Source organism: Tiliqua scincoides, chromosome 4 (genome assembly GCF_035046505.1).
Source record: "Tiliqua scincoides isolate rTilSci1 chromosome 4, rTilSci1.hap2, whole genome shotgun sequence".
NCBI classification, from domain to species: domain Eukaryota; kingdom Metazoa; phylum Chordata; class Lepidosauria; order Squamata; family Scincidae; genus Tiliqua; species Tiliqua scincoides.
Genome location: NC_089824.1, coordinates 29,744,042 through 29,767,962, shown reverse-complemented (window position 1 = coordinate 29,767,962; position 23,921 = coordinate 29,744,042). Strand labels below are relative to the sequence as shown.

The 23,921-nt window shown below is 43.5% G+C and overlaps 1 protein-coding gene across 1 annotated transcript in view; it reads left to right on the top strand.

Moving 5' to 3' along the window:
• The window catches only part of SLC26A7 (solute carrier family 26 member 7), a 70,728-nt gene that overhangs the window by 11,036 nt on the left and 35,771 nt on the right, over positions 1–23,921 (top strand). Inside the window, exons 2-4 of the mRNA XM_066625594.1 lie at positions 5,470–5,580; positions 13,734–13,906; positions 20,453–20,617. Of these exons, the coding sequence (XP_066481691.1) occupies positions 5,470–5,580; positions 13,734–13,906; positions 20,453–20,617 (449 nt within the window). The remainder of the gene's footprint in view (positions 1–5,469; positions 5,581–13,733; positions 13,907–20,452; positions 20,618–23,921) is intronic.

Sequence of the window (23,921 nt, the reverse complement as noted above, 5' to 3'; positions counted from 1 at the left end):
TATATAGCCATATGGAGTAAAACTGCCCTATATTTTCTTAGTCCTTGCCATCCAGAAGCTGCCACGCAAGACAGGGGCTTGGGGAGTGCTTCCTGAAAATATATTCAGACACAGAATTGGTTGTGCCTCTGGGAAAACAAAACTGCACAGGGCCTTGTTGCCTGGATGTGTTTGGCATACTTGATCGTAAATGTAATGCTCGATCATTTGATTTTTGCTTCTGAGTGGCTCTAATAAATCTCACTACATCAGGGCACCTCATATAGTTACAGAGAAACATGTTTGCATAGCAATCCTCAAGCGTGCTCTACAGTTTAGCCTCAGTTTGTTCGTCCTGTTAATGGGCTTGTTTTCCAGGTCAGGTATGCCTGAACTTTTAGTCCCAGATAAAATATTTCTTCCCCAATGCTTGGGCCCTGGTTCAAACCCTCTCTCAGTCAAAAAGGCAACTGAATGATCTTGTACTGGCCCATGACCTTCAGGTTAACCTCCTTTCACAGGGCGGTTGTGAGAGGGAAAGTCATGTCTCCATGAGCTCCTTGGAGAATGGGTGAGATAAAAATATGTAATAAATAAATAAACCAGCATACTCAGAAACATACTCTTCTTTATTGAGACTTGGCATATGCTAGTGCTGAGCATTGACATTGGATAAAAGTGCATCTTGCTGTCAGCCCAGTGTGAGTGTTAACAGCCATGCAGTGTTTTGTTTAGTCTTTGTCTTACTGGGAAGTTCTCAACTTTAAAAAATGTATATATTGAGAAGAACCCCTGTGCTACAGGGAGCCCTTGTGCTGGGATGCTTTTAACTATCATATCCTATTAAAAGAAACTCTACCACTGAAGTGCATTGTGAGTTTTCTGATTAGTATTTGCTGTGGTGATGATGGACCGTGGATTTTCTTGTACAGTATACCTGCAGCTGCTGTTTTCTTTGGGACACTTTCCATGTAACGTAGAAGTTGTGGGTCATTGTTTTATATGCAGCCAGCATATAAAGGCCCCTGCCAGATCAGTTATCTTCCCTCTGTTTGGATGCCAACCAAATATGCACATGGAGCCTGATTTTAACCAGCCTCTCCACTTTTGCCATCTTTCAACTGCCTAAATGTAACTGTGTTGTTTATTTTTAAAAAATCTGCTTTGGCTTTGAACTAGATTTCCTGCTCTGCATATGAATACCTTGAGTAAAAAGACTGGACTGTTTAAGAAAATATATTTAGAGTGTCCTTTATGTATTGAAACGATCATTATGCCCTAGTGTTATGGAAGGTCTGGAGCCAGCAGCAAATTCCTCAGATGTTCCCCAGCCACATTCTTGCCAGGAGTGATTGGTTGCCTAGGATTTGTAGGTGTTTTTTCCCCCATAAAGCTATATTCATCTGAAAGGGTTGAAGTCAGCGGTTATTAGAAGCTGAACACAAAATGGCAGCTATCACACCATCGTTACACTAAATATGTGGTACGACCAAAATAGGAATGTGTGTGTAGCTTGGTCATCCAATCTTTAGTTCTGTGGCAGAAATGTAATAAATAGAGGAAAATTCTTAAAAAGGGGATCGAAGACCTGGAGAAGGTACAGACAAGAGTACTAGTGATGGTGATCAGAAGGTTGGAGCATCTTTCCTATGAATGAAGCTTCAGTGAGGGCTTTTCACTTTAGAAAAAGATGGCTAGGGCAGGAGGGGGGCATTAAATTATGCCCATAAAATTATGGGCCGTATGTAAAGAGTGAATTAATAGATAAATCATTCTTTCTTTCACAAAATACTAGAAATTGGGTCAAACAAGGAAGTGGACTACTGTTAAGATGAGGACTAATGAAAGGCAGCTCTCTTCACACAAGAGCCTGGGGCCAAAGGGAACACACCACTCATTCATATGAAATTTTTTTTTTATCAAACCACCCTTAGGTTACTCTAATTTGGAGCAGATGTTTGCATTGGTGGGTGGGGAGTATCTGGGGAGTTGCCCTGTTGCCCACTTTTTCTCGTCCAAATTGCCCTCTCTACTTCCCAATGCTTATGTGTGTTTCCCTTTATAGAGTTAAAACAGATTGGAGGGAGTAGATATATAAGGAAAAACTCACAGGAGGGGAGATGAGGCTTCCTCTGTTCCATTCAAACTTCTGTTCCAAATTGCTGCTTCCTGAGGTTGCTCTGGCTTAAAAAACACCACACCTCTATCACCACTCTTAGAGAAAATGTGAACCTAGCCCCATGAGAAAATATAGTGGAACACATAACACGTGGAACATGTCTTTCCCAAGCATGAAGAAACTGAAATCTGTGTAGAGTTGAACCGGACTTCAGTGGGTCAGTGCAATTTCACTGACCCACCACTCAGGCCCACAGTTGATATTGTTCTCTTCACTGACCCAGCTGACTGGAACAGTTCACCCTCCAAAATTTTAGCCTACCCCATGCCTCATTCCCTGGCCATTTGTTTCTGCCATGGACCTCATTGCCAGCCAAGACTCATACAGAATATATGGCTTTGCCCAGATTGGTTGATTGTGTCATTTCTGAGTTAAATCACACCCAAAAGGAAAATCTTGTCCTCTTGCGGTGTTTTTCTTCACCAACTTGCCCCACCCCTTCTCATCTCCATATCCTTGCACTCCCTCCCAGTCTCTTGGAGTCTCCACCTATCCCACAGACATTGGAAGTAAAGTCCTTCATATGATGGGCTAATAGGTCAACAAAGAATTGCACAATTTTGTCATTTTCCATTGTCAACATTTTCACAATCACACACCTCATGGTTTTACATTTCATGATGGAGTACCCAGATAACATTTAACCTCCTTTGAGCTTCCTTTCCATCCGAATCTTGCCATTTTTATCCACCCTCATGAGTCATGGAAAAAGGAGGTATTACAAGCCAATTTTCTGGTGTACAGTACAATTTGGTTACACCTTGATTATTTAAGACAGAGGCTTTCAGGTTGGCCAGTGGTCATCTGTGCTTCAGCTTCTGAGTGTTCATGTGGCAGTTTCAATAAGGGCTGTAGTCTATCTTACCTGGAAAAGGAAGCAAAGACCAAAGGAAAGGAGTACTGTCAGCAGTCAGGCACTGTTAGAGATAATCAAACAAACCCCTCAACTCCCCAGTACTGGATGGCAATGGTGGTGCAGGTTGCCCAGAAACTTGTGACATTTGTAGATCATGGTACCAGACACAGTGATCTACAAATGGGAGCATCCCCCCCCCCCCCGACCCCTGCATCCAGCCATTCTCTGAAGTGGCTTGACTAAGAGTTCACCTGTGCTAAGTGTTTTATTCTTATGGTTATAACCCTACACTTATGGTTATAACCTTACAGCCTAGGGTTATATGGTTATAACCCTACACCCTAGGATTATATGGTTATAACCCTACACCCTAGGGTTATATGGTTATAACCCTAAATAAGAAATACTTATTTCCTATCAATTTGCAATGAATTTAGAATAGGCACTGTGTCCTGATTACCATAGGGTGTGTGTTTTTATATGGATCCCAAACAACTTTATGGTCTTACACTTTTGCCATTAACCTGTAGGACTGGTACAAGAGGTTACCTTCTTGGAAAGTCTGCCATAGAGTGCAATATGTCATGTAGCACACTAGTATTTGCTAGAAATACTTGCTGACAACAGCAGGCACGTAGTGTTCTTTTGATAATGGCTAAAAGCATGACACCATGAAACTGTGGTGTATTCTAGTGGAACTTCTTGTTTACTCATAGTTATTTACATTATAGCTTTTCCTTATTTTCTTCCCCTGCTGCCCAAGTTAACCTTATTTCATACTTTGGTTGTTCGGTCAGTCATTCTGGAAACATGATTAGCTTGACATTACTCTTCATGCTGAAGAACACTCAGCATCATGATTCCTCCCTGGAACTTATGTGGTTGGGGAGGGACTGTAGCGATCTAAGCGTACAGTGGGCCCTCCATATCCACAGAGGTTTGGTTTTGGAACCCCATGTGGATACCAAAGTCCACTGACATTTAAGTCCTCAGATGTCATGCTGACAAAGTGGTGAAAATTTGGAGAAATTGCATATATTTACATAAATTTTGTAAATTTGCATGAATCACATATGCAAAAGCAGACATAAATCACCTAAACTTGCACAAATGGGCAGGCACAAGGCAAACACAGTGAAATGGTAGGGTGTGAGATGAATGAGGCTACATCAGGGGACGATAATTTTTTAAAAATACATTTTAAATCCACAGTTGATTAAATCCACAGATATGGCAGGCCCACTGTATGCTTAGATTGCACCTAAGTGCTCAACTTCAAGCAGATTTTGTGCTTAGTATTTGGGTGCTGGGCAATATTCAAGCTGTTGCTCCTTGAAAATTTTTCACTATTTTTTTGGACTGACTTACATAAATGAAAAAGGAAAACTTTCCTAAGAGCCCTTGAACCTATTTTAAATCTTGGATATAAATATATCCTATATTGGCGAGGTTTGGAGCTGTGACCAGCAAGAACAAGTAAAAAGCACTCTAAGGTGTGTACAGATTTAGGATGACATTGGAGAGAGTTCTTCTGAAGCCATTCTGGAGAAAATAGATCATGCACTTATGTAAAAGTTTTTCAAACAGTATAGTTAACCTCTTGCCAGCTGTAAACAAATGTTTGGTTATGAGTCAGTTTAAGGCATGATTTATTCAGTGATGGCTTTTTTGAATGATTCCTCAGACGGATTAAGGGTGCTTTTTCCTGCCTGGCTAGGATGCAAGTGACCTTGAGCAGAATGAAAATATCACTCCGAGCCTGGCTACACCTGGCAGCTGCTCATGTGGGAAGCAGTCTGCTCTGCCTGTCCTGGAGAACCCACAACTGTCCTTGGCACCAGGGAAGACTTGAAAGAGTTGAAGTGCTGATTCACCCTGTGCCTTTCCTAGGAAGGAGAGAGCTCCAGCCTGTCAATCTCTGAGCAATACCGCCATGCCAGAGTCCTGATCAGCAGCAGCAGCTACACATGACTCCTCCCCTTGGGCAAGGAGTCACACATTTTAATGCTGTATTGTTCAGATCCTAGAGAATCTTAAGGAAGCTTTATAAACAGCACTGTACAGGAAAGTCACAAAGGCTTCCACCTGACTCAGCAGAAAGGCGTAATACTGAAAATTACATGCCTGATTGTGTCTGTGAGAATGAACGTTAACAAAAATTAGTATGTACACTGGCCAAGTTTCAGTTGGCTGCATTGGTGCTTTTCTGCAGATGCAGAACCTCCTTTGGTGGTGCTTTTGCACAGGTGCAATAGAGTTGAACCTCCAATGGATCTGGGTTCCTGACTTGTACCTGATTTAGTCAGCCCTTGACCCTCTTCTCAAAAGCATAAAAAGGGGCTCTGATTGCAGCTAATTATTAACATACTCCCATTCCACAATTAGTGTGTCTGTATATTGCGTATTGAATTATATTGCTATATTATATTGTAATTTCCATTTACTTTCTTTACAGGACTTGCGTTTGCTGTTCTTTCTTCAGTGCATCCTGTTTTTGGTTTATATGGTTCTCTCTTTCCTGTTATTATTTATGCCATATTTGGAATGGGTCGCCATGTTGCTACAGGTACGTGCTTCTTAAAGCTCTTGAGACCGTAAAAGATCTATTAGTTCAGTTGACTGTTTTACTATTATGTTGTACAACATGATACAGTATGAATGCCAAATCTGCAGTGCTTGAACCCTTCTGACCCAACTTGAAGTTCTTTTCTTCTCATGTGGCCGGTGCACAGACTGCGCTTCTAATGTCTAAAAGACTTCCTATGAGAACTAGGGCAGGAACCGGCAAGTAATCCTTCTCTGCTTGTGAGGAGTAAGCCTGGCTTATAGCAAGGACAGCAGTATCTTATTCTCACTCCTCCCCAGTCATGAGGGTAAATAGGAAAGAGATTCATTAAGATAGAAGATGAATGGGCACAGCTGGGAGCAAGGGAGGTATAAAAGACAAGCCATTAATAGAGGTGTTTGAAAACAGTGTTTTACTCAGAGGTAGGAACATAAGAACAGCCCCACTGGATCAGGCCATAGGCCCATCCAGTCCAGCCTCCAAAGGCCCCTGGGAGCACACCAGACAGCAAGAGACCTGCATCCTGGTGCCCTCCCTTGCATCTGGCATTCTGACATAGCCCATTTCTAAAATCAGGAGTTTGAACATACACATCATGGCTTGTAACCCATAATGGATTTTTCCTCCAGAAACTTGTCCAATTCCCTTTGAAAGGCATCCAGGCCAGATGCCATCACCACATCCTGTGGCAAGGAGTTCCACAAACCAACCACATGCTGAGTAAACAAATATTTTCTTTTGTCTGTCCTAACTCTCCCAACACTCAATTTTAGTGGATGTCCCCTGGTTCTGATACGTGAGAGTGTAAAGAGTAAGCCCATTGTGTTCAGTATGACTTAGGGCGCAATCCTAACCAACTTTCCAGCACCAAGGTAAGGGCAATGCAATTCTGAGGTAAGGGAACAAACATTGCCTTACTTTCAGGAGGCCTCCATGATTGCCCTCTAACTGGAGGATGCAGCACGTGTCCCACTGGCACAGTTCTGCCAGTGCTAGAAAGTTGGTTAGGATTGTGCCCTTAGGCTGTAAACCTCTCTTAGTCACTGGAAACAAATACCTCTAGCCATTAAGGTGCTGATGGGAAGAGCAGAATATGTGAGCTTAGGGTTCCTAAGCTTAGGGTTCCTTAGCTTGGGGCATATCTTGTGTGCTCCCTGGGGCATTTGGTGGGCTGCTGTGAGATACAGGAAGCTGGACTAGATGGTCCTCTGGCCTGATCCAGCAGGGCTGTTCTTATGTTCTTATATTCTGGTAGTACACCTAGAGAAGAGAAAGCTCTGTGAAGTTGCCCTGTAAAGAGGAACATAAGGAGAAGGCTGATCTAACCTACTTTCCTCTTGCAGATTCTGAGACATGAGAGAGATGCTCTGACTTTTCCAGAAATAGTGACCAAGTGAGAGTGGAAGCCCCATGTTTACACTTTGCCCTTTGAAAGGAGCTGCCCCCTCCTTCCCCTGACTGTGAAGGAGGACACAGAGGTGTCGCTGGGGTGGGTGCCATCTGGTGCAGCGCTTAACCTCAAAAGCCTGGTGTTCCAGAAGTTTAGGGGTGAGATAATGACCTAATCAAATCGCCCCTGACTTTCTGGGCTATTGCATTACCTTAAATGAGAAAAGCCCGCCTCTGGACTGCCTCTGTTCAGCAATCTTCAGCCCACTTCCGGCCCAGTCACTTCATGCTCTCACCAGTGAGTGACAAAAACATGATTGTCAGCAAGAATGTGAAGCAGCTGGGTCTGGAGTGGGCAGAAGTTCGCCAAATGGAGGCTTGGGCAATGTGGTGACAGCCCTTCTGAGGGTGACAACCTGTACAGCCTGCACCACCCACACTCCTATATGCCACTGGGAAGACAAATAGGTAAACTGAGGCATCTGGGCAAGTCCCCTGCACCACAATCCACCACCTACCCATGATCTATTTTTTGTGTGCAAGAGCAGAGCATAATTAATCTCTGGTTTCTGTGGATGAAGAGTTCCAAGGCACAACTGATCAAGGCTTGTAACTGTATAGCTTGCATTCATTTGAAGGAACCCTGTTCAAGTAAACAGAAGCTAAGCAACATTGGTATTTGGTGGGATGTGTCCTTAGTGGCCAGGATTCTCAAGTCCCTAATATGGCAATAGTTTTCTTCAGTAGGGCTCTAACATCAGTGGCCTCAGGCTTGCAGTTCAGAGGAGACAGAAATAACATCACAGTAGCATCTAAAATAAAAATGAATGTTTGGCTGTACACTTCCTTTACAATCACAGGAGATTTTTTCTGTTTAAGATAATGTATTTCAGAGTGGGGAAGCATTATTAAGATTAAACTGGAGATGTGCCTGCATTCATAATTTAATATTGCACCAACACTTCTTCAATAAATGCATTTTACCAGAGAGATTTATTTACTTTATATACTTTAACTCTATTACCATATAGATTTGCTTCAAGCTAAAATTCTTACTGGAAAGGGCTCAACCAAAAATAATTTCTTTTTGTGAAAGAGCAAGCAGACAAAAATGAGAGCAGTGCAGTGTCTAGCGGCTTTCAAAGTATAAAAGATCATCATTGCTTCTCATTTCAGGTCTCCAATTCTGATGTTTTTCTCATACAAAAGAGCTCATTTCAGGATTTTTTTTCTTGACTATTGATGTATTTAAACATAAAAGTGAATTGCAAGTTAATATCACATACAATATGAAAAATATTCTCGGGAGAAAGAGTGGCTTCGGCCTGACACTTTCTCATTCAAAGCAGCTACTGAATGATTCAACAGATTCATTCCTTGCAGAAGGTTCTGGAGTGCAGCTCTCAAATCAGTTCAAGCCCTAATCAGATGGGATCTGACAGAAGCAACGATTCCTTACGTCTTGCTCTCTCAATACAATGCTTCTACTGATGCAGCTTAGAAAGTTTGCCTTCTTTGCAGCTGCACCAAACTACTGGCTTATGTTTAACCAGTGGCATAGTGAAAGGCCTCGGAACCCAGGGCGATGACGTGGTGATATCACTTCTGGATTTTCCCAGAAGAGAAAGTGATGGAGTGCCACTGTCCTGTTCCTTTCTCTTTGTAGGTTGAGCCCTGAGGCACCAAGCACATCACTCCTCTCCAGGTCCGTCAGCCAGCCACAGTTCCGCCCAATGTTATTAGCTCCTTCAATCTCCCCAGCTTGCATGTCCTGAATATAGTTCTCTGTATGTGCTTGCAGGAGGAGGGACATGCCTCATTCTGTGCAAATCATGGCTTCTTCCTTATGGATTATATTCCTTTGCAGATTCTGTGGAGTTGCTACTAGATGCTTCTGCTCACACTCTCCCACATAAGTGTAACACCCTACATTCCCCTGGCCCCAGATGTCCCCGCTGAGATGGAACTGGATTGAGGCTGTAAATCCCTGCCCTAGCTAGTCTTCTGACTCAACACTGCAGCTCAAGCCTCTCCCACAAAGACCGTGTCTCCATAAACGTTTTGGATAAAGCTGAGGCCACATCTAACACAACTTTAATTATGGTTTGCTGTTTGCAGTAGATATGATTACAACTTGATTGCTGTTTCTGATCAGTTATTTCTCACAGCTCATCCAGATCACTCTCAATTCTTTGTACGTAGTGGCAATCAGCACATTTTGGAGCTGGCTCTAGGTTTTTGGGGGAAGGGGCAGCAAACAAACTTCTGGGCATCCCTTTTTTCTTGGGTAGGACTTTTTTGAATCAACCCCCCCCCCCCCCAAAACCACCACAGAAAGTGTTTACCAGTGATTACCTTTGACTGGTGCCCAACAGTTTTGATCCCTAACACTGACTGGCCATTAGTTCATGGCACAAGTCCTGAAAACATACCATTACAGAATGCAAGTGGTGAACAGCCAAACTGAATGCTAGCCAGTGTCTAAAATTCCCCTGCCTGTTGAAAGCTAGCACATCAGGTGAGAGGATTATAACCTGAAGTTTTCACTGTGCATGGAGTTTGATTATTTACCTGTATCTTGATGTATTACACCTCAACCTCAGCACATAGATCAACTACTAGTTAAGTGTGTCTTGTTTTGGTCTTTGCTAATTCTCCTTTTCTAGCAGGAATTAATGGAAGACCAGCATAGTGCATACATCCCTTGTGGTTGACTTTATGCTTACTGCATAAGAGTCTCAAGCAAATTGGCTCAAACCTTTCCATGCCCTTGATCTTGTGCTACAGTGGCACTGATTGCACGACCCCTCATCCCCTCCTTAAACTGTTCGAAAATGAATAGTTTATATTTTGAGAACTCCTGGTCTAGCAGGAAAAAAGACTGTATTTTTTTAAAAAAATTCTGTCCTGCCTTTCTCCAAATGGCACTAACTACATGATTGAAATACATCAATATACAAAAATCTATAAAGCACTCATCCACAGAAAGTTTCATATAGTTCAAAAAATTTAAGACAATTAAAAACAGCAGCAGCAGAAAGATGTTAACAAAACTAGTGACGAAACAGTAACTAAAACAGCAGCAAAAGCAGAGTTCCCAAAGGCAGCACCTTTAATGTTGTATATGCTGGAGTGATGCATCATGCAGATAAAGGAAATGCATGAGATTCACCCAGGATGTACCAAAGAGTGATGGGTCCTCTGGGGGATATATCAAATTCAATCCAATGGAAAGGGAAATTCTCGTGGAGATATTCCAATTCTTTCAGTTTCTTGGGAGAAGACACTCAGAAAGCAAAATGTTTTCAGGAGTGAACATCTTCAACTGAAGAAGCTGGTCTTTCACCTTATTATTTCACACTTGTTGGTACTGTGAAGAACTGGGTGACACTTTTTGCTCAAGTCCAGTGTATGTCCATGATGGGATCCCGCCTCCTCTCCGGGGGCTCAAAGGGTGGTCCTTGGTTGGTTCGTGGTATGGTCCATTTACCCGCTTTGGCACTGACCACAGGGATCATTGGCTGGCTTGGCAGAATCTATTCGTGTTAGATGCTTGACATTCAACAGGTCCCAGTTCCTTCACAGTTTCAAAGAGTGTCATGAATCCAAAAGACAGCATATACAGATATCCACAGTCAACAAGAGGCTAAGGCACAGTTCATTCAGAGTCTAAGAAGGTTGAGATAACAAGAGCTTCTGCATGGCCGCAAGGGGCGCCTATATCTTACTTGGGGTGGTGGCAGGGCTACCCTGAGGGGTGGCGGTAGAGGTGCACTGCTAGGGCTCCAGCCAGGGCTGCCTAGGTGTCCAATTGGTTCCCCTGGGTCCCTGGGGCTGTGTGATCCCTCAGGGCGAGGCCACCGCCAAAGCTTACCCTGAAACCTGCCTTGTTTCCTGGGCCAGGAGACGGTCCCAAGCTCCCCCAATCCACAGTGCCTCTCTCCCTGTGGTAGTCCTCCCTCTGGCCCTTGCGGGGGGTGGTGATGGCCCTCTTGAAAGAGAGGCACCCACCTCTACAAGGCAAGGGTCCAGTAAAGTGAAGGCAAGGGGATTGCAAGCTCACTCCCCAGCCGCCCTCAAGGAGTCTGAGCCCCAGGAAGAGCAACTGCTGTCCCTGGCGGCCGGGTTCCTTATGAGCCCTGAAGCTGGGCTCCGTAGCCCTGTCCCTTCCAGTCTTGTGGAAGGACCAAGATCTCGCGGGATTTCGTGCCCTCCGGGAGCCCAGATGGAGCTGGCAGCGGCCGGAAGTGGCTGTGCTTCGGCCCCACTGCTGCTCCAGGGCTAGCAGCCCTTCCAAAGGGGTGTGCCATGTGGGTCGCAGCGTGGTTCCTGGCTAGTGAGGCTCGTCCCCTTGCTGGGTCGCTGACTGCCCTCCCTGGCCTGCAGTCCCCTGGATTTGGGGCCAGCCTTTCTCCTCCGAGCTGGGTTCCTCTGTGCCAGGACTTGTTTTTGTGGCGGCACAAAAACACCACATCCAGACACGAATTGGAGCTGCCAGAGAGGAACTCTCATGCTGTGCTTGATAACTCTCTGCATGTCCTAGGAATGCCCATCATATGCTCTGAGAACAATTAAGACCAATTTAGAATCTTGGCATTTTGCATGCTTTTCTTGGAGGTAATTTCAGTCTATAGCAGGATTGTTATGACTCACACATGACGGTGCTCCTGCTCCTCAGGAGCAACATGACATATCAGGTATCTCTGGCTCTCTGTCCCTTTCATCCTTTCCTTTATTTTGGTCTCTAATTGTAAAGGGAGAGGACCTGCCACTTTTTTTACATTGTCTTCAAAGTGACTTGCATGTACAAGAGTCCTCTCTGAAGTAATTCTCATTGGCCATGAACTAGCCAACTAGTTGACAGTGTTTTCTTTCTTTCCAAAAGTGGAAGCTACCACAGTAAGACAAATTACTGCAGGGGTTAAATGATCCTAAATAAGTTACAAGCCTCTGTGACCTGTCTGATGATGCTTCCTCTGAACCAAAGAAAGATGGCGATTTGAGATGCTAGCCACCCAGAATGAGTAGCAGAGGAGAGACCATCTGGTCCCGGTTGCAGAAGACGATAGTATTGGGTATGAGGTCGTGGCCTCCCGTTAGTTAACATGGATTGGAAAGGCTGGAGGAAGGGAAGAAGCAGAGGGAGGCTTTCAGATGTCACGGGGGGGAGTTTCTCCTTGAAAGTGCAGAATTGCGTGGAGCCACACACAAAGCAAAACCCCACAGGGTTTGAAAAGCTCAAATATATGCACATTCTCTTTGGTTGTTATTATGCTTTCTAAGGAGCAATCATTGTCTTTTGAGTAATTGCGTGGTTTTTTTAAAATGGTCTGCATGCCAAAATGTGCATTCAGTGCTACATTTAACAGCTCTGTAGGAGCCATGCGGTCTACTGGGAAAACAGCATTCGGTCCAAAGTACATAGAATTTGCATCGCAACGTATGCAGAGCGTATTGTCAAAAGGCCCCTTGCAACTTGCTGGCAAGCCGGATTTAAATTCTGTGGCAAGTTCCTTGGAAGCTGCAATAACTCTGAGTCAGCAAAGTAGGCATTACGTAGTTCCTTCATTTAAAGAGTAATAATGGCCCAACTGGGACAAGATGGCCTCTTGGTTTCCACAAGAAAGGCATGCCATTTAGGACATCTGGTACTTTGGAAAAAGTGCTGGATGCTATTTGATTTTTAAGGAATGAGTATCTGAGCAGTACAGCTGATACAGGTTCTGTTGTAAGCAACAGAAGGCATTTCAATGAAATACAGATTCCCTTAATGGAAATGGATTGCTCAGAGAAGAAGCCTTTGGCTAGAGGTAGAATTAAGGAGTACATACAAGGCTGTAGTCCTGTGCATACTTACCTAGGAGTAAGTCCCACTGAACACAGAGGGATTTCTTTCAGAGTAAATATGCATTAGATTGTGCTGCACAGGTAGGTTTTTAGTTGCTGGATTTGCTTTCTTGCGGTGGCGCTGCACAATATTTTTTAGCCCTTATATGGCTGTTAATTAAACAACTGCAACTTAAATTTCGTGCCCTGCAAGAAATGATTTTAAAAATAGATAATTTTTGCAACATTAACATTCTGCTTTCTCTTTAGGGTTATAGCTAGTTTTGTCCAGCATACAGGCTGCCGGCAGCCTGCTTTGTAGTGCTATAAGCTTAAATGCTTAGAGCGACCTGTTAAAACAAGAAAACTTTGCCCTGGGATGCTTGAGCGGTAGTGGTGGCAGTGTTGTCACTAGGGTTCCTATCACCCACTGCAGGAGACCAGCGTGTCATCCCCATGATGGCCCTCCTCCCATGCAGTGGGTGTGACAACATCCTAGGCAATGGGTGTAGCAGTGCATCATTGCCCTGCACTGCTGGTTTTTTTGGCTATAACCTCTGGTAGAATAGAGGTATTTCAATGCTGTTTATTTCATTGCATTCTGCATGAAATTACGCATCAAATGATTTATTATGTAATGGTATTATTCCTAAAAACTGCAGTTTTAACAATTTTAGCCAGCAGTGGTGTCAACCCCCTGTGCGCGTCACCCGGTGTGGCCCACACCCCTCGCACCTCCCTAGTGATGCCACTGGGTGGTGGTGGTGCAGGACTTCAGTTTTTATAGAGTCCCAGTGTACCCACGGTATCTGTATTCATGAAATGGATCCCCACAGTTACAGGAGCATGCCTGTATTTCCTTCCTTCTAAGCATGCATAGGATAGCAACCTAAAAACACGTGGGAGCAACTGTGTCAAGTATCTCTCTTCTTTTTCAGGAACCTTTGCATTAACCTCCTTGATATCTGCAAATGCAGTTGAGCGTCTTGTTCCTCCAATAAGCAGCAATTTCACGACAAACCGTAGCTCCATCGTCTTGGGCTTATCTGAGTTTGAGATGCAGAGAATTGGAGTTGCTGCAGCAGTCTCCTTGTTCGGAGGACTCATTCAAGTAGGTATTTCTTCATAGGCAATACGGACATCAGATTCACAGCAAACCATTCTTCAGAATTCACTGACCTCATTTGTTGACCAATTTCCAGGAGGATCAACAGTGGATGTGAAGGAGTCCTGGCATTGGACCTGGGCAGGGCCAGTTTATCCATGAGGCCAGCTGATGTGCATCACATCAGTGGCAGATTGTGAGGGGTCTGAGGGCTCATAGGACTTGGGATACTTTTCACCCCAAGTCAGCTGCTGCCACCACCGCTTCTTTCCAAGTCGCCACCAATATAACCTGCCGATGCAGGCCACAGAGATATGCCTCTTGCTTGCTGGAGTGAGAAGCAGTTCATTCCATTCCTTTTTGTACTGCTTGTGTGCTCTTGTCAAATGTCCTAAAATGTGGGACTTCTGGTTTTATTTACACGGTTTGCATTTATTTACTGGTTTGCATTGTCCTTGTATATAAAACGGGAAATCCTGCACTTCTGGGTTGGACAACAGTACCTCAGGAGAACGTTAAAGGTTTGGGGTTCTTTGTAGCACAGGCACAGCAGACCTGAAATGGAATCAGGTGGCATTTCAGATTGTACCACCCCTGAGCTTGGGGCTTCTGATGTTGGGAAAGGGCTGAATTTAGCAGCTCCCATGCTGCAAAGGCAGAGCCTGAAGGGATTCAGAAGTGAAATCATATACCTTCTCTAAGTTTGTATTCCATGCTGTGGTCTTTGTAAAACCTGCTCTGTATTTCACTTGATTTGAAGCCTACTATATGTAGTAAAAAAGCCTCTGTTTGATTCTGTTAAGCTTTTGTTTCAATTGTTACTGAGTGAGATACTCTTTATGATTTGACAACTCAACATTCTTTCACAGGAGCCTACTGCAAACCAAGACTAGAAGTTCCATTCAAATAGTTCTCCATCTAGATGGAGGCTGCTGCAAAACAATTCCTTGTGCCCATGCTGCATACAGTTAGACTTACCATGTGGCTAGACCCAATCGCATGAGAACTCTTCAGGTGATTGGGCCAAACCACATGGTAAGTGACATTCAAATGTTACTATATGGAGTGCCACTGTGAAGAAGCAGGTTTGGTAACCTCTTCGTATGTGGCCTTGAGTTTGATTCATCCTGTGCAATTTCTCTCTCAGACTTCAGTTTCCTTCTCCTTAGGAAGGTTGCTGACAGATTCAGTGTGAAGGTCACTGTGGTTTTCCTTGCTGTTGCTACATGATACCCTTCTTATTTTACACATAGCTTGGTGAACTGGTTGTGCCTTTCTTTTAATTAAAGTTGAATGTGCTTCCTCTACCAAGGGAGAATCTTGGGCTTGTTCACTCGGAGAAGCAGCTAGGCCTAACATCCCAGGCACATGTGAAGCATGCCAGAGAACTGGGGTGGTCACTGATTTTTAGCAGGGAACATACTGAGCAATGGTAGAAGAGGCAACAACTAGAGATGGGCAGAATCTAACTTTGCTCTGTGGAGTTGATGCCACCACTGAAAAGACCCTGCTCCTCATAGCAGTTCACTGACCCTCCCTCATTGATGGAGTACAGAATAGGATCTCAGATAGAACACATGTTCTACATATAGCAAAAAAGCAGTACTTCAGTCTCTCAGGTTCCAGGTTGTTTAGAGCAGTGGTTCCCAAAGTCTTCCTTTGGAGGAGGAGGGAATCACCTAAGTGCTTGTGAGGGCAGGAGGATTGCAGCAATGCGATCTCCAGGATTGCGCTGCTGCTGGGGAAATGGGGGAGTTTCCTGGCTTACCTGAAGCAAGTGGTGGGATGTGTGGAGCCCTGCTGACACTGCAATCCTTGGATTGCACTGCCAGCACACCTTCGTGCGCCAGCCCACGGAGGCCAGATTTGGAGAGGTAAATTTGCACTAGCCTCCTTAATCCGGTGCACTGATTTGGGGAAGGCGGAACTGGGACATTCAGGGATGAGGGGAGGATGAGCAGTGGGTGGGCCCATGGGTGGGCCAGGTCTGGGAGGGAGGTGGTGCTAGGATCTAGCACTTAGGTTGGATCCTAATTCTCCTTCTGGGTGGTTTGGCCTAGCACCAGACTGCTTGAATCTGTGCCACCTCTTTAGGTGGTGCAGATTCTAATAGCCCCATTTAGGCCACTGCCACACAACACAGGGTAAGGGGAAGTGATTCCCCTTGCTCCAGGTTGCACCTCAGCCAGCCCCATCCCTGTGCTGGATACAGCATAAGCCAGCCTACCCGCTCATTCCAGTGCAGGTTAGGATTGGGCTGTAGAGCACCTTTTCCAATTTACTTAATATTTACCTCACAAACTCAGTCCTGAGATAGATGTTAGTGGCAGCTGCTGAAAGTGCAGCCTGTGACCTTCTCTGGTTTTCTTCTTCAGTAATTTACTTACATAAATGTGTTTGATGCCATATCACCACCTTGTGACTTTTCATACCCTTGGTCCATTTGTTCAGTTGCCGATTTTGTGAGCAGGAGAGCTTGCCCAGTCATATGCCCACACCATGCGATGTTTTATTAAATGTCACCATGGGAGAGAGGAGGAGATGTGGGGCTGCTGTTTTCAGTGGTAGTATTCCATAACATCTAGTTCTGCTCACTCATACACATTTCCTACATGCAAGCCATATCATGTCATGAATTTCACATGTAGCTTATTTAATTTGACGAATACACATGTGTCTGTGTTACTGAATGTATATGAGGGGAGTCATGATTGCCAGCAGGTTCCCACTCTTTGTAAAATGAGGCAAAATGGACAAAATGTTATTTCATCATTAACACACACAAGAAACTACATGCCAGAGTTTTGTTATTCCTAAATGTATTTCCCTACATGTATTTCCTACACGTTTGTAGAAATTTCAGTGTGCTAAGTGGCCCTCGGAACCCATGACAAAATACACATAAAACTTAATCTTACAGTAATGTAGATGAGACTGATTTAGAATTTTTAAAATCTATTTTTCTATATCATCTCCTCGAAACAACCGTATGTTTGAAAGACTTTATTAGTTACAGTAGGCTCTATCAGAAAGAAAACGTCTTTTGTTCTCTGTAGCTTGGCAACAAAAACTAATCAGTCTATTCTATTATAATCACTGTTTATCTAATGGAAAGGTAAAGAATGCTTTTGAACCAGCGCACAATCACTACGTAACCTGTGGGAGTTCTTGCGTCTTTTTTCAAAGCTTTATTATAGCTTTCATCAAAGCCAGGATTTTATTTTTTGTGAAAGGTTTCTTTCTCCTCATTTCCTTTGGATTCTCTCTGGATTCTCACCTTAGTACTGCCAAAACAGTGACATTAAATCAATGGCTGATTGTATGAAGGCAACAGACAGATTTCAACCTTCCCTGTTAGCATGATGTTTCCTAGTGAGTGGGACAAGCATTGAACATATGTCCGTCCTAGCTAATATGTCTGTTAGTTGAACCTAAAACTATCACAAAAGTTGGTACATTCCTTGCTTCATCCTATGTGTTGTCACAATAAAGGTCCCCCTTCAGAAAAAATAAGATCATGTGTAGATATTGGTGCTAACCTTCCTGCTCTGTGTGTGTGTTTTTTTTTTAAAAATCCCTAACCCTGGCCATTGCCCTGCCACTCTTCCTACACCATTCAAACATCGTTTTTCTTTTAATTGTTTTGAAAATTCTGCTTGTATGCTAGTCAACCCATTCAACACCAGACACATTCTTTCTTGCTCCTTTATCAGGCACTGCTGTGAACCTACTGGGGGAGAGAAGGCAAATTGAGCTCGGCTTGTTGTATTGAGGAATGGGGCATTAACTTTTTCCTCCAGGCCATTTTCCCAATTAGAATGCTGCAGGAGTTTGGGAACCTGGGTAAGTTGTTGTGGGGGAGCAAAGGTAGCAACATGATCCCCAGGATTGTACTGCTGCTGGGGCGGAAGGTTTTTTTTTCTTTTTAAACTTACTTTCTGCAGCTCCGGCCACTGGAGATGTGTGGGGAGCCCCACAGAGCCCTCCACAGGGCTCCCCAAGCCTCAGCTTGAGTAAAAATAGCAATCAGAAACCACTTTCAGTCAGCACTGCAGAAGGTAAGTTTTTAAAAAAAACTCCATTCAGTCCCCGCAGTCCTGGTGATTGCATCACTGCCTTTCCCCCCCCCCCCACCTAAAGGGGGCAAAGAAAGGGCTTCTTTGGCTAGGGCATCATCCCTAGTTTGAGAACCTCTGAGCTAGATTTTTAAATCAAGCACGATCCATTTCAAGATAGAAGAAAATGGCAGGAGAGAAAACACTGTAATGAAGAAACTTAAAGTTGTTGTTGTACAGTCTTAGTGGGGCTGGGCTATGGGAGGGTGTCACATTGAGCCTCACTAGTGATTGGTATCTTTTTAGGTATTGTTGTACTCCCCTTTCCAACATTGTAGCAATATTTGTTGAATAAGTCTTTCTCCTATGAGAGATGGTAAGTATATGAATTTGATATGTGGGAGAGGAAAGAAACTGTAAAAACAGGAATACTTTGTCATGTGTAACTTTTATAAGTTAAAAAATATAGCTTGGAACATTGATTTCTTACTGAGCTAGCAATTTCTCTTTAAATCCTCTGTTTATTGCTATTGGAAAGGCAGGTTTCACAATACAAACTGATGCAATTGTGTGCTATTAATACCATCTAGCCCCAAATTGTCTCCATGCAGACCACAGTGGTGGCCAGGACAGCCTGTGTCTCCTGATCCTCACAATAGAGTGTCAAATTGGGAGTCTATTTAATGTAACTAAGGAGGCTTATCAAAAGAGAGTGACGCCCTAATAGAAGAATGGCGTATTTTCTACTAATTAGTCCTATTCTTCCCTATTCAAAATGGCTCTTGGCCACAGATTCGTCTAAACAAACCACTTCTGATTCACACTGTTGATATTGGAAGGACATCATGGATTTCCCGTGTCTGTTCCTTTTCATTTCACAATCTTTCCTTTACTGTGGCGTAGAGTAGGATCTGGATGTCAACCCGTTTTGTCAAGTGGTTTTAACTTTGCGTTAAAGGTCTTTGAGAAGAGGAAAACCTTAGTCCAACTTGTGTTAAACTCGCTTCAACACACTGATTTCAGTGAGTTGAAGACTAAGTACTCATTTTGTTGGATTGCATTAAATTGTTCCACCCAGATGAGCTGATGAAAGTAATCATGATCTCCCTGCACACACATTGGGAGAGGCATCTCCTATAGTGTCTTATAATGTTTCATAGGTCAGGACACAATTATAGTGTCTCATAATGTTTCATAGTGTTCCTATAGTGTTTCACAATGATGCCTCCATGCAATCTAGCTCAGGCCACAATCCTGCTGATGTGCTCACTTGCTCATGGCAGTAAGTGTGTGAAAGGCTGCTTACTATATGGACAGGCCAATGGGTTAACCCATTCTAACTACTGTAATGGTTTGTTGTAATACACTGCAGCTTATGTTCAACTGTATCTAGTTCTAGGTGTCTTCTTGTCAAATGTGGCGTACTTGTTGTATATAACTTGCAAATTTAAGAATACAGGGCAAAATACATAGACACTTGTTCCTTTTGTCACTTTGTAGATGCCTAGAACTAGAAACAGGGTTTGTGGGGTTTTAAAATACTATGGAAACCCACAAAATCTGGAAACAGAGGGCTAAGCTACACATTATACAGGAGATCCATAATTGGTGATAAGATCTCCCAACTTTTAAAAAGAATGAGTTCGCTTTTCAGCGTGGTAGTTTGGAAAGCAAGCACAATATGGATAACTGTCTCTTTTTCTCCACCACAGCTAATAGCAGATTGGGAAGGGACAAATTTGATCAAGAAAATGGCACTTGGGAAAGGTTCCTACTGTATCAGCAACATGATTCCAATCTATTTTTTCCCCTCCTTGGCTGTTTTTTAAGTCTAAAAGTCAGATCTGATGACAGATTCCCTGCGTAATGTGTAGTTTAGTCCAGAGACAATAGTAGGGCCAGTCTTTACACCATGGGCAACCAACTTCAGTTTTCTTCCAAAAACCAAACATTTATCTAGCTTCAGCTTAGGTGTCTGCCGGGGGGGGGGGGCGGTCAGGGTCGGTAAGTACCCCAGGGCACCACACCTACACCCACCGCGCCACCCGTTAAATTTGCAAGACTCTGCCACCACTATGCCTGCTGCACTGCCACTCTTCTGATTTTTTTTTTTTCCTTCCACAAGGCTGACTGTGTTTTTATACTGGAGAACCTGAGAAAACAATACTCAAAGCCAATATTCAGAGAAGTCGCCACACTGAATACACATTGGCTGAACCAGCTGTTGTTATAACTAATCTCATTGCAAAGCCTGGTAAACCACTGATATGAGAGAGATAGCCTATAACAATTGTATGAAAGTGGACATGTGTTGAAAGTTTATTTATGGTATGCAACACAGAATTCAGAAACTTCACTGTTCAATTAATGCCATCTTGTCCCTTTTTTATTACAATGGTGTGCCGGTGAGAATAAAGATTTCTTTTTTTTTTTTTAAGCCATAGCATTGGTCATTGCATTCAAATGTAATCACTGCTGTATCTCTTTGGTTTTTCAGGTAGCAATGTTTGTGCTGCATTTGGGCAGTGCCACCTTCTTGCTCACAGAGCCCGTGATAAGCGCAATGACCACAGGAGCAGCTACGCACGTTGTGACTTCACAAGTAAAATACCTGTTGGGAATGAAAATGCCGTATATCTCAGGACCTCTTGGATTCTTTTATGTGAGTATATGAGTGATGATTGACCATGCTGTTTTGCTCACGTATATTTATTCCATTGACTTATTGCCTTCTTGCCCAAGTGCCCAAATGGTTTGCATCTTATATCAATGGATTACAGCCATGTTTCTCAATCTGTGGGACCCACTAGGTGAGTCACAAACCATTTTCAGGTGGGTCTCCATTCATGTTAATGTGTATTTATTTATTTATATGATTTTTAACCCTGCCTTTCCTCTGCCAGAGCAGATGCCCAAGGCGGTTTACAATTTACAACTAAAATATACAATATATTAAAAAACAATAAATAAAAGCACAAAAAATACATTAAACCATTTTGAGGAGGGCAAACTATTTACAACCAAGGTACTACTACAGAGTCACAGGAGGAAAACAGCCCATTGCCCAAACAGCAAACGGAACAAAAATGTTTTGAGCCCTTGCTGAAACGCTATGAGGGAGGGGGTAAATCTTAATTCTCCCAGTAGGGAGTTTCATAATTTTAATATATTGGACTTGATGCTACCATGGTATATGACTGCATATGGGGAAATGTTACAGATACGTTCTTTAAACAGGCTACTATGTATATGCTTTTAACAATGATAGTCAATGAGGCTTACTCCTAGATAAGTGTGGATAGGACTGCAACCTTTGGGATGTTTGGGGAATTTTTAAAAACAGATCAGCAACTGTTTGGAAGGGTTAGCAGGATGGTTCTTTATTTAATTAAATTTTTAAACTGTTGCTTAACTGTAGTCTTTTCATTTACTTAATTAATTTGATGTGATTTTTTTTCTTATGGGAGATGTTAAAAATTTCCTGTCCTCTCACTTCTGGCCATGACATCACTTTCCAGGTTAATGACATCATTTCTGGTGGGTCCTGGCAGATTGTCGTTCTAAATAGTGGATTCTGGTGCTAAAACCACTGATTACAGCTGAAAAGACACAGGCCTGGCCCATTGGTGGGGCTGACTGAGATTGTTGCCTCAGGTAGTGCGTTGGCAAGGGAAGCGAACCTACCTGCTTCCACTACTCCTTCTCCTCCAGTTCTCCTGCTGTATGGATTTGAAACAGAAAGGGGGAATGGAGTGGAAGCATGGGGGAGAGGAGAATAGTATGCTAGGGTGCCTCCAACATCCTTTTCTGGTCTTGATTCACTATTCAGTAAGAGAGGACATGTTTGGCATACTGTCTCAGGTGCCAATGCGTTTTCGGCCCCATTATGTATATGACATACATTTCTAACAACCCCACCCCTGTCCTGAGAGGACTGTAGGCAAAATGGGATCGTCCATAAAGAAGATGGTCTCTGGGAACTCATGAGACTGCAGAGGTTTGTGGCTGAAAAAAACAAAATAAATGATGCAAAAAAGCCCCCAAATCCTATGCTTGCAAGTGTATAAAGGGGGGGGGGAATAAAGTGGAGATTCCTAGAGGTGCATTACTCCTCTTGAAGGGAAGGCCAGGCTGGGAGAGAAATAGAGCTTTAGATTTAACAGAAATAAAAGCCAGCATGTGAAGGAAAAACAAAGGACAGTGTGGAAACATGCAGAAACAAAACAAAGTGGGAAAATTTAAAACAAAGATAGTGAGACTGAGAGGAAGGTAAGGCTGACTGTCCTGCATTCTTCAGAGTAAACATAATGTGAATCACACTATTAGGTAGAGAAGGTGGGTTGCAGCCTTCTGCATAGCACTGCAACTCACCTCCTCTACCTAATAGTGTGGTTCACCTTATTTTTACTCTGAAGTAAGCCTCACTAAGCTCTGTAGGGTTTCTCCAAGGAAGAGGTAAATGCTGCAACATTGTATTAGTGTTGTCGCCTGTGTAGTTTCCAGCCACTCTGCGGCAGCTTATGTCATGGACTAGGGAGGGTGGCAGGTGAACGCGTTGTGTTATCTAGTGGTTGCAACTTAACTTATTTCTCTAGCCTGTTAAATGACTATCCTAGTTATTATGATGCAGCTTTAGGTGGAACAGTTTGAACCAGGACCTGCAGCATGTGGGGAAAGAGTTGGAGCCTCATCGCCCTGCATTGTGAACTCCATTGAAATAGTCCCCCACAGCAGCTGGTTTTCAGTATTCCGTTGGCGGTTCCAGTCATGAAACTCCTGCATAACATGTTGATTGATCTTTTAGTCCTCGGGAACAGATTGGCAGAAAACGTGGATTTAAGCACTAGGAATTTTTGGTTGATCCTTTGATCTCTGCAACTAATTACTATTCATTGTGCATAAACTATTCTTCAATGTACCCTCTATCATTTGCAGACCGTGCCTTTCCTGTAAATTGCAGGGACGTGGGTAATGCCACCTGGTGGTGCTTATTGATATTTAAATAAAGCATCAAGTAAGCTGATGCTTGAATGTATTAAAAAAAGACAAACGCAAACAAAAATTTTGGGAAATGCTGTATTGCGCACCCCCTGCCCCTGTGAGTACATTGTCCTTCATGCGCAAAGATGGTACTATATAAATAGTAGCAGCCTGGTGAATCCAGGCTCAACCTTCCTCAGGTTCCTTGGAAATCTTCCTTGTCTCCCTATATTTGCTTTATATCTTTCTCTGACTTTATACACCAGTGTACTGTAGGCAAGTTCATACTTTCTTCTTGGCTGCAGCTCTCCAATATAGAAATTAGACTGTGCCATTTCCCCATTATCTACAATGGGTTTCAATTCAGGAAATCTTTTCCAAAGTGATTCTGCTGAGGGACCAATATGTGTCTGGGGGATATTCTACAGTAGAACTGCAGTTTGTATGGCTTTCTAGGTCTCACTATTAAGTCTGCTTTAAAAACGGAGAGTATGAGCTAATCTACACCCAACAGCTTCCCTCATCTTCCCATTGCAGGGAAAGATTAACAGTGGTGGGCAGGCTGTCTCTCAGGGAAACATGTCCGCCATTCGTGTTCTGTCCTTTGAGGAACCTGTAATAAGAATCTGAGATACCTGGGTTCCATGGAACACAGGTTTTGCTTTTTATTTTTTTTTTTAAAAAATACTGCTTTTCAACCCAATCTTCTGGGCTCTTTGTGGTGGTGGAACGCATGTTCCAACAGTGCTGGCTGCTGAAAAGCAGTCATAAAGTGTGCTCTGGTAGCGTGCTGTGCCAGAGTGCCAGAGGGAAGGCTGGAGCCTTCCTGCATCCAGTGGAGGAATGCTGGCCACCCACCAGATTAAGTAAACCACACAGGGTTAGAGGGAAGCAGGGAGTGGGCTGGGGTGGGCCGAATGGGGTGGTGATGGGGGCGCGGGGGAATGGAGTCCTGGAGAACAGCAAGTTTGGCAGCAGCGGTGCAT